Source organism: Erinaceus europaeus, chromosome 4, assembly GCF_950295315.1.
Source record: "Erinaceus europaeus chromosome 4, mEriEur2.1, whole genome shotgun sequence".
NCBI classification, from domain to species: Eukaryota; Metazoa; Chordata; class Mammalia; order Eulipotyphla; family Erinaceidae; genus Erinaceus; species Erinaceus europaeus.
In genome coordinates this window covers 122,665,598-122,681,088 of record NC_080165.1, presented here as the reverse complement: position 1 = coordinate 122,681,088, position 15,491 = coordinate 122,665,598, and the positions used below count along the sequence as shown (strand labels likewise).

At 35.7% G+C, this 15,491-nt stretch overlaps 1 protein-coding gene across 1 annotated transcript in view; it reads left to right on the top strand.

The window, feature by feature from the left end:
* Nucleotides 1-15,491, top strand: part of LAMA2 (laminin subunit alpha 2) — a 711,163-nt gene that overhangs the window by 316,204 nt on the left and 379,468 nt on the right. The window contains exons 11-12 of the mRNA XM_060190486.1: nt 1,885-2,025; nt 4,510-4,671. Of these exons, the coding sequence (XP_060046469.1) occupies nt 1,885-2,025; nt 4,510-4,671 (303 nt within the window). The remainder of the gene's footprint in view (nt 1-1,884; nt 2,026-4,509; nt 4,672-15,491) is intronic.

Sequence of the window (15,491 nt, the reverse complement as noted above, 5' to 3'; positions counted from 1 at the left end):
TGACGAGACATCAAACGTTGGACAGGGTGGACTCGAAGAGCAGGACAAACAGCTTGAAAGCTGTCAGGAGCTTGTTGCTGGCTTTGAAAGTGACTGGGATCCATGTGGATTCAGTCAGCTAGGAAGGATCGTCAGTTTCCCCAATGAATGGGTACTCACGTGATACACCAAGGGAAGATCGATCCAATGCATCCCAAAAGCTATTAAACTTATGGTCAGAGCATATATTTTTAGTATTTATTTATTTATTTATTTATTTATTTACTCATTTGAGACAGGAAAATTTAAAAAGAAGGGGAAAATAGACAAAGAGAGAGATACCTACAACATTGTTTCAGACCACTTGTGAAGCCTTCCTCTCAGTAGATGGGATCTGGGAGCTGATGCTATAAGTGTAAACTTAAGTCAGAAAGTTAATTTCAACAAGTATGATTTCAGATATAAGAACCTCTTTTTATTTATTCTGACAAATTTCTCTAAGCTATGCTATTGTTGCCTCTTCTATTTTTCCTTCTATGTCCTCAAGTTTTATCATCCCTCTTATTCCTGACCTTGATTCATTAAAATAGCTTATTAAACATCTACTCTGTGCATCTCAGTTTGATATGCCTGAAAAAACATGACCATCCAGAGATGCATTTAAACTTAACAGGCTTTTATTAAACTAGCTATCAATGTTATACAAGAAACTCTGCCACCTTCTAGTACTATAAAATTGAGTAGACAGGGTTATCCACCAAATTTCTATAGATCTGGAGAGAATAATTTTGAAGGAAAACTCTGTTTTGGTGGCAATAATAGAGTAATCTTGATGGGGCCATGAGAACATAATTGAAATTGTTCTCTAAAGAAAAGAAAGCTTCAATATTGAGCTTATAAATGAATTCAGGGCATATAAATATGTGAAGGAAATATTGAAAAATCTGCTTGTCAGAAATCCTTTATTTAGAAGTTCATAGTCAATGTCAACAATTCTTTAAATTAAGAGATTGCACTCTTCCCAGTTTTTCAGTTTCCCTGCCTGCGGCCACATTATAGATCCTCCTTTCAGCAAATAATTTTTACATATGCTGGGACAACGATTAATGAAACCAATCTGGAGAGCAGTCACTGAACAAAAATTATTTTCCCATAATATCACTGGATGATTAACTAGACATGTCTATGTGTTAAAGGAAACACTGAAAATTAACCAGGGAAAATGTTCATTCTTTTCAGCTAAGTCATATCAAGGGAATATTGTGACTATTTGTCTCAATTTCTTTACCTTTCAAGTTCTTGTGCTTACCTTAAATGTATTTTACTCCATAATATTAAAGGGATTGGACCACCTGTATAGTATCAATATTCTATTATACACTTATGTATGAGTTTTCTCTTTAATTTATCATAAATCATATGTTCTTATACGAAGGAATTCTGCAATAGAGGACACTGAACCCAATTGACCCTATTTAATGAGTTTAATTTAATGATGACATTTACACCATACTCTTGATCATAAGCTCAAACTTATAACTTCTAGTACAGTATGTATTCTAGTACAGTAAGTATCTAGTATTCCTCACTATCACTGTATTTATAAAGGATATAGATTAATAAGGAGATTTTGAGCAGCTTTTAAGTATCATTATACTTTAAGTATTTTAGAGATTTAAAATGAATAATATGCATTAATATTTTCTCTAAAAATAGAAACAGTTCTTGGGAAGGGAGATAGCTTCAATGGTAGTAAAACATACTTTTATGACTGAGGCAATAGAGGTCCCAAGTTCAATCCCCCAAACCATCATAAGCTAGAGCTAAGAAGTGATCTTAAAGCAAACAAACAAAACCCCTTAATTTTCTAAGGCACCACTTGCTAACTTGCCTCTATATTTGTAGGATAATGTTGAAGGTGGAGACTGCAATCATTGCAAACCTGGCTTCTTCAATTTGCAAGAGGATAACCCTAAAGGTTGTGATGAGTGTTTCTGTTCAGGAGTTTCAAACAGATGTCAGAGTTCCTATTGGACCTATGACAATGTAAGTAACAGTCTTTTATTTCTGTATACTTAACCACTGTATTTTATTATAGCATTTTTCTTTTGTAATGAATACATTTTTTTCCATTTGGTAAAATACATAAAGTTACTAAAAGGAGACCATGATTTTTTTTTTTTTTTTACAAAAGCTATTTGTGTATATTTGACCAAAGACTTAAAGGGTCTATTTATAATAAGGTATAGACTTGAACTTCTTCTTCTTCTTTTTTTAGCCTTCCAGGGTGATCACTGGGGCTTGGTACCTGCACTAGGAACCCACTGCTCCTGGAGGTCACCTTTTCCCTTTTGTTGCCCTTGTTGTTTATCATTGTTTTTATTGTTATTGTTCTTGCTGTCATTGATGTTGGATAGGATGGAGGGAAATCGAGAGAGGAGAGGAAGACAGAGAGGGGGAGAAAAAGACACTTGCAGACCTATTTCACTGCTTGTGAAGCGACCCCCCCCCCCCCATGAAGATGGGACTGGAACCGGGATCCTTAAGCAAGTCCTTTTGCTTTGAGCCATATGTGCTTATCCCACTGGGCTACTTTTACTGACTGGTCCCCTAGAATGCCTTAAATTAAGTAGGTGCTGGACTTTACATTGTCCATCATTAGCATGTAAAGTAGTAATAAAACTAATGGTGCTTTAGACAAAAACATATGATTCAGTGGATAAAATATATCAGGTTATGATAAGAATTGCCCATTCCATTCAAGTATTTTTTACACTTTAAGAAAAAATTGTTTTAGTAGCAATTTATGTATAATATTTTTACTTATCAATCTTTAGTTACTGTTTTATACTATATGGGCCCTCTTATTGTTAAAAATGACACTATTAAAACAATACCTTATTTTTAACTAGTATGAACATTTTAAAATTATGAACTGTTAAGTAGTTATTGTATTTTCTTTCTTTTTTAAATAATTCCTTTTAAAAACGTTTTTATTGATTGATTGCATAGAGACAGAGAAAAATTGAGAAATGAGGGGAAATAGAGTGGGAAAGAGAAAGAAAAACACTTGCAAAATTTCTTCACTGCTTGTAGAGCTTTCCACCTACAGGAAGGTGGTTAACAAGGGCTTGAACTGTGGTCCTTGCTCATGGTAACATGCACATGGCACATGCAGCTGGTGCATCACCACCATGCTCCATTACTAAATTTTCCAACTTTTAACATTAGCATTGACATACCTGCTTTTTTACTTGTTCTTTCCTAATTGGCTACCACATTTCCCATTATTTTCCAAATGGCATTGGCTTACCATCTCAGAGAAGAAATATGAGAGAAAAATAGAACCGGGGGTGGGGAGTGTTTCATAAAGACCATGAGGTGACATTTAAAAATAGAGATAGAGCTGACTCAAGAGAGAGATGCCCAGATATTGAGTGTGATAGTCAATTAGGTTTTATATTTGTGAAGAATTTTAAGCAGGAAAGTGATGAGATCAGAGCTGTATTTTATAATAATCTCTTTTGTTAAAGCATTTTATTATTCTTTTAGATTTATTTATTTATTATTGAGTAAAAAAGTGAGAGAGAGAGAGAGAGAGAGAGAGAGAGAAAGAGAGAGAGAGAGAGAGAAATTGAGAGGGGAGGGAGAGACAAAGAGACACCTGCAGCTCTATTTCACCACTCATGAAGCTCCCCTATCCCCACAGGTAAGGACCAGGGGCTTCAACCCTGGTCCTTTTACACTGTTATGTGTGTGCTTAATTAGGTGTGCCACCACCTAGCCCCAAATGTACCCTACTTCTGTATAAGTACCGTGCACTAACTGATTGTGCCACTGGAGCTCCATGTACCCTACTTCTATAAGCTATTTTCTGAATATTTCTTTGAAATTTAATCAGTTAATCTTTAACACAACTTTCAATATTTTTCTCTATCTGCATTGCTTTTAATTTGTCTGAATTAATCATTATTAGTTTTTGACATACCTGCTTTTCTACTTGTTCTTTCCTGATTGGCTACCACATTTCCCATTATTTTCCAAATGGCATTGGCTTACCATCTCAGAGAAGAAATGTGAGAGAAAAATGGAACCTAGGGTGGGGGGAAGGGAATGTTTCATAAAGACCATGAGGTAGCATTTAAGAATAGAGAGCTGACTTAAGAGAGAGATGCCTAGAGATTGAGTGTGATAGTTAACCACTTATGCCACTGCCTGGCTCTAGAAAATTCTACTTTTTTAGAAAGGAAGATAAAGTACATTTGTGTAGAGGTAATGGCTCAGTTAAAGGAAATCATTATATAATGCTATCAAAATTTTTAAAAACATCAAGAGAAATAATTTGATGGACATCTATAGTGAGTGCATATAATAAGTTTGGTGACATCCACAGTTCTCATATATTTAACATTTCTATCATTTTTATTTTTTCAATTTCAAAAATAAAAGCACACTGTCAGGACTTTGACAAAGGAGAGAAGTATTTTTTTTTCTCCTCCTGAGTAACGGTGATTGTATACCTTCTTTAAGATACAAGATATGAATGGCTGGTTTCTGACTGACATCTCAGGTCACATTCGAGTGACCCCCCAGAAGGACTTCCAGGAGATCAGCATCAGTACTCTGGAAGCCCAAAGAAGCCTGCCTCAGAATTACTTCTGGAGTGCTCCAGCTACATACCTGGGAAACAAAGTAAGTACAAATAGTTGTTGTGCCTTGATATTTGAACAAATAAATGGTTTTATTTCATTATTTTAAATTGCATAAAATGAATATATATGTTCTCATTTATCCATATATGTATATATAAGTTTATAAGCACTTATACATGAATGTCTAAGTGCATACACTGTTAATGAATTACTGTAGCCAACAAAAGAAGATTGAGTTGGGTGTTTTTCCCCATGAGCCATCATATAGTTCAGAATACAAGAATGTAATGGACTACAGCAAACCTATTCCACAATCTAGAGCAACATAGTTTGTATTCTATGTAAATGATGAAATATATTAATAAAGCCCCCTCCAGGATATTTTTTTTAATTATAGATATTAGACAAAAGTATGGGTGTTTACTTTAAATAATTGTTTTTTTTTTTTTTAGTTTTCTATGGTAGGAGACTATGGAAGTTTTACTCACCTGTTTCATTTCCAATCAGATATTCAAGAAAGCTAATTTTTGTATTTGTATGAATGTTAATTGGAAGTGAATTTTATTACATAACCAATTAAATGCCTGTCATGAAGCTTATGTAAACAATATATTTCCCAGAGCTCAAAAAAAAAAAAAAAAGAACCACTTGAAAAGAAGCCCCACATTGAAAGCACAGCACATTTGTCTGAAAGCCCATGAGCACATATATAAAAGCATTCAAATGATAGACAAATATGACTTCTCAGAAATGCTTGCTTTTTTCCTCTGATGTGGATTAATTCTATGTAGATAGGTGCCTTGGTATTTGGAATTTCTATGTGTTGCTCAATAGTTTGTTGGAAATAAAATCTTGTTTAGTTATTCTAAAGGTGAATGCTTGTTTGTTCTGTGAAATTTAATATATTATCAATTGATAGTTGTAATCTAATTTTATCTGAAATATTTCTTATCACATTGATGCTATCTAAACCTCCTTTTCCATAGGAGAATATAGTGTTACATTTGAAGACACGTTCACTGATTAAACAAACTAATATATGTCTTATTTAAGGGTTTTCTTGCATGGCACATGAATACTGAGAGAGAGAAATTAATAATTCATAATATTTCTCAGTACATAGAAACCAGTGGCTTTAACTGACTAAAAAATAGCTCAAGGCTAGTTTGTTATTTTTAATAGACTTGTAAAGTTATTTAAAAAATAGAACATTTCTCATGAAGATATAATTCAACAGATATATGTTGCAGAAAATTCAATAACTGTAAAAAATAAACAAGGTATTTGTTAGGCCCTTTAAGAAATTCTGACTTATTTTAGTGAGGAATCTCTGAATATTCTGAACTTTAAGAAATTCTGACTTACTTTAGTGAGGAATCTCTATATTCTGAACAAGTGTAAACTAGTACATAAAACTTGAATGTCTTCTATATAAATTTTTCCTCGGAGTAAATAAGTTAAATATCTGAGATTTTTTAAAAAAACTGATCATAAAAGAGTCAGGTCACAAATGGATATGTTTCAGTAATATTTTATGTCTCATTATGGCTAAATTTACATTAATAAATTAGAATTAATTTTGATATATTTTCCATCTTCTTTAATAATATGCTTTTTCTTTCTGTTGGCTGAAAATCAGACTAACAGAAGGAAAGCAAGAGAATATGATATTAAATAACATTGGAAAAAAGAATGTGGGCATCTTTTTTTTCGTTTTTGGTTTGCAAAGATAATTCCCCTTATTCTTACTGAACTATTTTTTATAACAACTCAAACATAAGTGCTTCATGATATACTATTTCTATATTTTAAAAAAAGTTGTGCTTGCCTGTACTTTGGGTTCCATTCAGTGAACATAGTAATGGTAACAGGGTGTGCAAATTGTTTGAAGATGGAAGATGTCTTTTAATGTAATGCGGAAATCCATTGTGGTTAACTGTCAGATATTTAAGTGTGAATGAAACAAGTTACCTTAATAATTGAGCCATATAAATTTTTGATACTGCAATAGTACTGTAAGCTCTCACAAATTACCACAGTACATCTTAACTGTCTTGTCACATCCTGTAAATTATAGTCATGATGACATGCTTAGCTTGGTTGATTTAATATCTAGCTAAGGAAATGGAAAATTGTAGGGCCTTGTTTATAAATCCAATAAAGATATTTTTCTAAATAGTTCAGGATAAGTTTTTAATCAATAGTTGCTATCCAAATTAAAGCTGTTCCCAGAATAGAGGAAAATAATATATGAAGATATCAGTGTGCATGCTTGGATACTACATTTGATTTGCATCTATGACCAGAAGGTGTGGCATAGAGACTTTCTTTGCTTTGCTAGTGTTAATTTCAAAATCTAGAAAGCTTTGAGATGCTATTAGTATATAAATATTGCAAAATATTTGTATCACTAGTTTTCACATCATTTACACTTGACTAGAGGCTACTTAAAATGAAAATGTGGTGCAGCTGTCATATGCAGATGTCACATGTCAGTCTTTATTTAGGAGCATAACCCCAAATTATACAAGTATTTTTGCATGGGATGAAATTGCTAGTATAGCGATCAGTTTGTTTGAAATAAAACTTAAGGACATTAGCCATTTTTTGCACAGGAGTACTTTTTTTTAATCCCTATTGTCTCTGTTTATCTCTGACTTTTTATCTGAATGAAAAAAAAATGTGCCAAAGGTGGTGAAATTGAACATGCACAAAATCCCATCTGATGAATACAAAAGAAATATTATTTTATAAATATTTATTTAAGTACTTTTTAACCTAAGGAAAAAAAAACTATTAATTCATATCCATCACTGGAGTAATGAAGTACCGAGAATTGCTTACAAGTGTTTATGTAGCTGATGGATGAGGTCTGAAAATCTTGACACATTATGATATTGACCATAATATACTGATCAGGATGTCAAGTAGGAGTGAATTTCTTACTTATACCCTCAAAAGTACTTTTATCTCAAATGTGAGAGGTCATTTGCCACAAGTGGTACCAGTCACTGTTAAAAGTTCCCCTTTTATTCTATATAGTCAGAAAGAATTAAGTTAAACACCTACAGGACCATACTGGCAGTAATTTCATTTTACAAAATGCTTGACAAATGTTCGTATTTTGTTTCAGAGCATTTGTTTAAGCACAGAAGTGGGCAGGAAAGGAAAGAAATATATGACAGAATCCTGCTGGCATTCTAAGGATGTATATACTCAGAAATGGTGTGGGTGTTTCAGTTAGGAATAATTTGTTGCATTAGTGAACAAAGTGCCACTGGAACATTAGAATAGTCATTTACTTAAAGTTACCTTAGTGGTCTAAAATAGCACAGCTTTCAAGAGCCATTCCCTTTATAAAGTTAACTGAGAATCTGGTTTGGTTTGCTTTTTGTTCACACATCATCGTTGAGGCTTGGAATTCTGTTGCTAAACATTATTAAATTAATCTTACATGATGTGTTCTTTACAAAGTAGTGATTATTTTTTATTACATGATGTCCATTTTAGTGTCTAGCTAAGATAGGCTTTTAGCTTGTCTCATGTAGTTGCCAAGTATACCCACAGCTTAGTTTAAGATGTGTATTATGGGATTCCAAGGACAAAATAATATTTGTCTTCTAAAAGTAATCTCTACTACTTTTTAAAAAATATTAGTAATTTAATAATCATAATGAGATTATAAAATAACAGGGGTAAAATTCCACACAGTTCAGAGTTCTGTGTCCCATCCCCTCGTACTGGAAGGTTCCTATTCTTTTTTTAAAAAATTTTTTGTATTTATTTTCCCTTTTTTTGCCCTTTTTGTTTTTTATTGTTGTTGTTATCACTGTTGTTGTTATTGATGTCATTGTTGTTAGATAAGACAGAGAGAAATGGAGAGAGGAGGGGACAACAGAGAGGGGGAGAGAAAGATAGACACTTGCAAACCTGCTTCACTGCCTGTGAAGCGACTCCCTTGCAGGTGGAGGAGTCGGGGGCTCTAACCTGGATCCTTATGCTGTTCCTTGAGTTTTGCACCACGTGCACTTAACTCGCTGCACTACCACCCGACTCCCAGGTTCCCTATTCTTTATCTCTCTGGGAGTATGTACCAAATTCTTTATAGGGTGCAGAAGGCAGAGGGTCTGACTTCTGTAATTGCTTCTCCACTGGGCATAGACATTGGCAGGTTGATTCATACCCCTAGTCTGTGTCTAACTTTACCTAGTGGGTAGGGCTCTGGAGAGATGTAGTTCTTGGATCAAGTACTTTTTTATTGTGCTTGTTTGCCTTTCATTTTTATCTCTCAGATTCCAAAGTAAAACCATGGATTATAAAATGATATTGATGGAGAGGGTAGATCTTGTTACATGAAAGGAACTCAACAAATATTTCACAATCAAAAGTTAGACACATAACAAAGGCAGAGAAATAGTTTTGATTATATTGCTCAGAAATGACCCTTATAGAAATTTACATAAGAATTTAAGGACAATCACACATTAAAAAATGCTTAACTCACCAGCCTGGGGGGATAGCAGAATCCTTATGTAAAGGAGCTTCATGCCTGAGACTCGGAAATCCCAGGTTCAATCCTCAGTACCACCATAGGCCTGAACTGAGTAGTTCTCTGGTAATAAAATAGTAATAATGGGGTTCTGGCAGGAGGTGGCGCAGTGGGTTAAGCGCACATGGCTGAAAGTGCAAGGACCATGTAGGGATCCCAGTTTGAGCCCCGGGCTCCCCCCCTGCAGGGAGTCACCTCACAGGTGGTGAAGCAGGCCTGCAGGTTTTTATCTTTCTTTCTCCCCCTCTCTGTCTCCCCCTCCTCTCTCCATTTCTCTCTGTCCTATCCAACAACAATGGCATCAATAACAACAATAATAATAGCCACAACAGTAAAACAAGGGCAACAAAAAGGGAAAAATGGCCTCCAGTAGCAGTGGATTTGTTGTGCAGGTACCGAGCCCCAGCAATATCAATGGAGGCAATAATAATAATAATAATAATAATAATAACAATAATTTTAAGTCACTAAGAAGTACGAAATATATTCTTTCCTTTTAGCAATTTAATTTGCATTGTGAAATCTTTTGTCCATATTCACTAAAATTATTCAAATATCCTTATGCCAGTCCTTGTGCTTTGAGCCACCTGCGAGTTACCCGCTGCGCTACCAGAGAACCATTCAGCCTCATTACTTGGGTGAGAACTTTCCTTTCATAGGATTCTGTAATTCCATTCTAGGTGGTTCACTTCCTAACAAAGTCTCAAACCTGAGATATAGACCAGTTCCCATGAGATAGAGCATATGTTCACATGTATCCATAAACTAGGGCAAAATATATACCTGAAAGCAAAAGTACACAGTAGTCTGCAGTGAGTCAGTATAAAGTTCATAATGAAATAGGGTCTACATAGACTTAGATACCCTCCTCACCTACTTCCTATTACATGTCCCTCACTCCCTCTAAAGCTAACCTTATCAAAGCAAGGACTGCAAAAGCTGAATAAGGGCAAGAGACTGGCATACTTTAATGATGACTCTTTAGTCACTATCAGGCCACCCCATCAGCTGGGGGCCCTATTCAGGGAGTCCTGAGATTCCCAAACAGAGATTATGGGCTTAGACCTCGAATAAATCCCTCTCACATTTGTTACCAGCCATCTCTATCAGGAACAACACAAAATAGACCCTTTTGTGGGCCCCCAAAGGACTGTACCCTCAACTTGGATCAACAACGGTAGAGAATGTTCCATCCTCCAAAGGGAGCCTGGACAGCATACTCTATGCTACGCCTGAGGAAGATGGGTCCTGATATTGGGGCAGCTTGGAACATTCCTACTCATGACAACAGAATGTGAGATCGGATCTACAAGGATGGGCCCCAGATGACATCAAATCGATGGGGTTTACAGTCAACAATATTTACGCACCTTTCCCATATTTGGGAGCTACTCTCTTCCCTGATCCAGCTTTCTGGTCCTTTTTCCTGCCATGACATCATCTCCCCAGATAGTAACTTTGATCCACCTGCATATAAGATTTAAGGCTCGGGAAAAACAGAAAGAAAAAATATTAATATAGCCACAGGCCCTTTGGAATATAACTAAAATATGCCTTCTAGCTATCTACAAAATGGAGAACCCCCCTCCCCAACTCTTCATCTGCACTATTTCAGCTTTTAGGTTCATGATTAGTCAACAATTTGCTTGGCTTTAATATGTTAATTTTAATATGTTAATTTTCAGCCAGTAGGTTCTAGTTGGTAGCATGATGCCGACCAGACTTCGCTGGACAGAGAACTCCACCAATGTGTCTTGGAGTTCCACTTCCCCAGAGTCCTTCCCCACTAGGGAAAAAGAGAGGCAGGCTGGGAAAATGAATCTATCTGTCAATGCCCATGTTCAGCAGAGAAGCAACTACAGAAGCCAGACCTTCCACCTTCTGCATCCCACAATGACCTTGGTTCCATGCTCCCAGAGGGATAAAGAATAGGAAAGCTATCAGGGGAAGGGATGGAATACAGAGTTCTGGTGGTGGCCTCCTCCCTCAGCGCATGGGGAGTGATGAATCAAGTATGCACAAAACAAACCACCTAAAATTCTCAGTGTAATTGTGAATTCTTGTTTTCATTTTTACTAAGAAATATGCCCAGGTCATCCCAAATAAGCATTGGAACCAAGGGATTGCTGTTTCTGACACAGTATCACAATTGCTTGTGAGACAAACTCATAAGAAACTGGCATCTGCCACAAGGACCAGATTTTCCAGTTTTTTAATAACTTAGTGGGGTAATATTTTGCCATTTATGAAATTATCATTATAATCTTTATATACAAACAAAGATAAGTTAATCATAATAAGCTGATGAGAGATTTTTGAAGCAGATGATTATTTTATTTTATTTTATTTTACTTATTACTGAGAAAGATAGGTGGAAAGAGAGAAATAATCGGACATTATTCTGGTACATGTACTACTGGGGATTGAACTCAGGACTTCAAGTTTAAGAATCTAATGCTTTATCCACTGCACCATTTTCTGGACCACCTAATAATTTTACAGTCCTAAGAACAGATAAATCCTGCTGAAACCTTGACTGTGGGTTAACAAACTAATATATAATTTTATTTCTTCATTTTCATAAGACTTGATGAACAGCTTGTTGTTTCTGGAAGTGGAGGGTATTACGAACTGTGGGATTTTTTTTTTAATTTATGAAGTTAAAATACCAACAAGAGCATAGGACAAGAGTGGTACAACCCCACACACTTTCTACTACCTCCTCCCTTGAAAGCTTTCCAATTTTTTTCATTTTTTAAATTAAATTTAATTTATTTATAATATAAGAAAATAGAAAGTATCGACAAAACTATAGGACAAGAGGGATAAAATTCCACAAATTTCCCAACACCAGAACTCCATATCCCATACCCTCCACTGGAAGCGTCCCTATTCTTTATCTCTCTGAGAGTATGGACCCAGGATCATTAAGGGGTGCAGAAGATGGAAGGTCTGGCTTCTTTAATCAATTCTCTACTGAACATGGGATTAGGAGGCCAATTTCTAATTTCAATTTCAATTTCCCAGCCTGTTTCTATCGTTCCCTTGTGAGGCAGGACTCCGGAGATAGGGGTATATTGGTGAGGTTGTTTGCTCAGGGGAGTCAGGTTGACATCATGGTAGCACCTGCAACGTGGTATCTGAAAAACCATTAAGATATAAAGTAGAACAAATTGTTTAGTAATCAGGAACCTAAAGACAAGAATATAGCAGATGAGTTTGGGATCTCCATTTTGGAAAAAGCTAGTCTATTTTAAGTATAATTCAAGAGGTCCATAACTTCACTAGCTTTTGCCTGAGCCTGATATCTAATATACAGGTGACATAAGTTATTGTCTGGGGATATGGTGTCATAGTTGGAAACAGGATAAGAAATCTGCATCAGCGGAGAGTAGCTCCCACATATGGAAAAAAAATACATAAATGTTGTTAACTGTAAACCCCATCAATTTGATCTGGGGCCCATAGTCAGCACAGAAGCCTGTGTAACCTCTGCATTCCTGTAGGTCTGAGTTTGAGTTCTGTGGATGTAGCTAGGAGCTTTCTAAGATGCCTTTATTGCTAGACCCATCTTTCTTAAGTAGTAGAGTATGTTGGCCCAACCTCCCTTTGGAGAATGGGACAATCCCTACCATTATAGATCCACATTGAGGGCAAGGTCCTATGTGGGCCCACAAAGGGGATCCCGATGGAGGTAACCAGTGACAGAGGACAGAGAGATCTGTTAGAGTTCTTGTGCTATCATACCTGTATGAGAATCCCAGGATTCCCTGAGTAGGACCCTGGGTGAGGGGATGGCCTGATAGTAACCCAAAGAGCCATTATTAAAGTATGCCGTCTTTTGCCCTTGTCCAGCTTTTGTAGTCCTTATTTTGTCTGACAAGGTTAGCCTTGGCGTAATTGAGGGAAGTGTAATAGGAGGTAGGTGAGAAGGGTATGCAGGTCTAAGTATAAATTATTTAAGTAAGTACTTTATGGTGTCTTTTTCGGGTCTTTCTGCCTACTTGCTGCACTTACTGAGTCACTGCAAACTATTGTGCACTTTTACATTAAGGTATATATTTTCCCCTAATTTATGGATACATGGGCCCTGCTCTATATGCAGGTTTTGTGGCTTTGTTGGGAAGTGTATAGGGAGTTTTTAAATGTAGTGCAAGGGAAAGAATCAAAGGACTTGCTCACACATAATGCTACTGAGTTTCTTCTGGATCCATTTTTTTCAATACTATTTTCAAGATACACAGACAGAAAGGAAGGGAGGGAGTGAGATGAAGAGATACCACAATTCATAGAATTTTGCTTCTTGGGAATCTGATGGTAGTGCAGTGGGTTATGTGCAGGTGGACCATGTAAGGATCCCAGTTCGAGCCCACCTCCCGCTCCCCACCTGCATGGGAGTCGCTTCATAAGTGGTGAAGCAGATTTGCAGGTGTCTATCTTTCTCTCCGCCTCTCTGTCTTCCCTTCCTCTCTCTATTTCTCTTTGTCCTATCCAACAACGATGACATCAATAATGACAATAATAACGACAACAATAAAAAAGGGCAACAAAAGGGAATAAATAAATATTTTTAAAAAAGAATTTTGCTTCTCTACTCTGTACTCACATGTGGTTCCAGGCATCAAACTTAGCACTTTATATGTGGTAAGAGATGCACACAATTGATTGAGTGATTTCCCAGACAGCAGTTTTTATTGTTTTGCCCATTAGACATCTAACCACTCTAATTCAGTTAACTATTTAGTACGTTAGTTTTGTGATGTTGGACATATCTTATACAGTTTAATTGGGTCTTACTTGCATTTTCTGCACAATGCACTTCTAGCATCCCCTGACCTGACCCCACCCTTATGATTGTGCAAAACCCTCAAAATATAGCCTTAGCACAGAGGACCTTTTAAAAAAAAGTCAATTGTCTTATCACAGGTCATCTTTATATAACTGAAAGACATTGACTAATGAATTCTTTCTCTCTCAACTAATGTTTCTTTCATATAACATTAGATAACGGTAAGGTCAAAATATTACTAAAAATAAAAATGAACAATAAGAGTTTAGCTTTAGCAGAGCAAATTGATTATATATCAAATGATACCTTTGCAACAGTGTACATTTCATTGGCTAAATTAAGACTCACAGAACATTTTGTACCTTATTTTGAAGTTAACAAAATAAAGTTAATAAAAATGCTGTGTGGTTTTCCTAGCATAGGGTGCAATAGGCATCTCACTATCCCTATTTCAAAAGATAGGTAATATTTTAAGGGACTTGACATTTGTAGTAAACAAAGGAGGTTATAAAACTGATTAAAAATAACAACAATGTCATACAGCTATGGGTAACTGATGTGTTTCATCCATTCATGGGCAAGGAAAAGCAAGTATTCTTAAATATATAAAATGATGCTCAATCTTGTCTATGCTATGATCACTATGCCATGAAATAACTTTTCTTATGTAGAGAAACACATGGATAGTACATTATTATCAATGCTTTAGAAAAATGAAGATTGTTATGTGGTGGTAGTGAGGATATACAGTGTTCAATTTAAGAAAACCAGTATAGGGTGTCGGGCGGTAGCGCAGTGGGTTAAGCGCAGGTGGCATAAAGCACAAGGACCAGCTCAAGGATCCCATTTGAGCCCCAGGCTCCCCACCTGCAGGGGAGTCTCTTACAAGGTGAAGCAGGTCTGCAGGTATCTATCTTTCTCTCCTCCACTGTCTTCCCCTCCTCTCTCTATCCTATCCAACAACGATGACATCAACAACAACAATAATAACCACAACAATAAAACAACAAGGGCAACAAAAGGGAATAAATAAATAGATATTTAAAAAAAGAAAACCAGTATAGAAATCTTATCAAAGGTAAAATGCATGTATGCCTACATTTTGCTATTCTGAGGTTTTTTCCCCCCACAGATCTCTATAAACACTTCAAATGACATATATCAAAGATATTCATTCACAAGTGCTGGTGAAAAATAAAAAAATCTATTGTTGAGAAGCCAATTGAATGAGATTTTAAGATTTTGGGTATATGCATATAATGAAACACTATAATTAGAATTAAATTAGGTAAAAATCATTTATATACTATCATGGAATAATCTAAGGTACATGGTTAAACTGTTAAACATAGACTTATAGTAGTATTTTGTGATCACTATTTTTCTAAAATTACATAGAGGTAGTGAATATATATATATATTATATAGTTAATTATTTAATGTCATAACTTGCATGTTAATTTGAAGTACATTCACCCCAGAGACTACTCTGGAACTGAATAGTGTCAGAGTTGTAAAATAA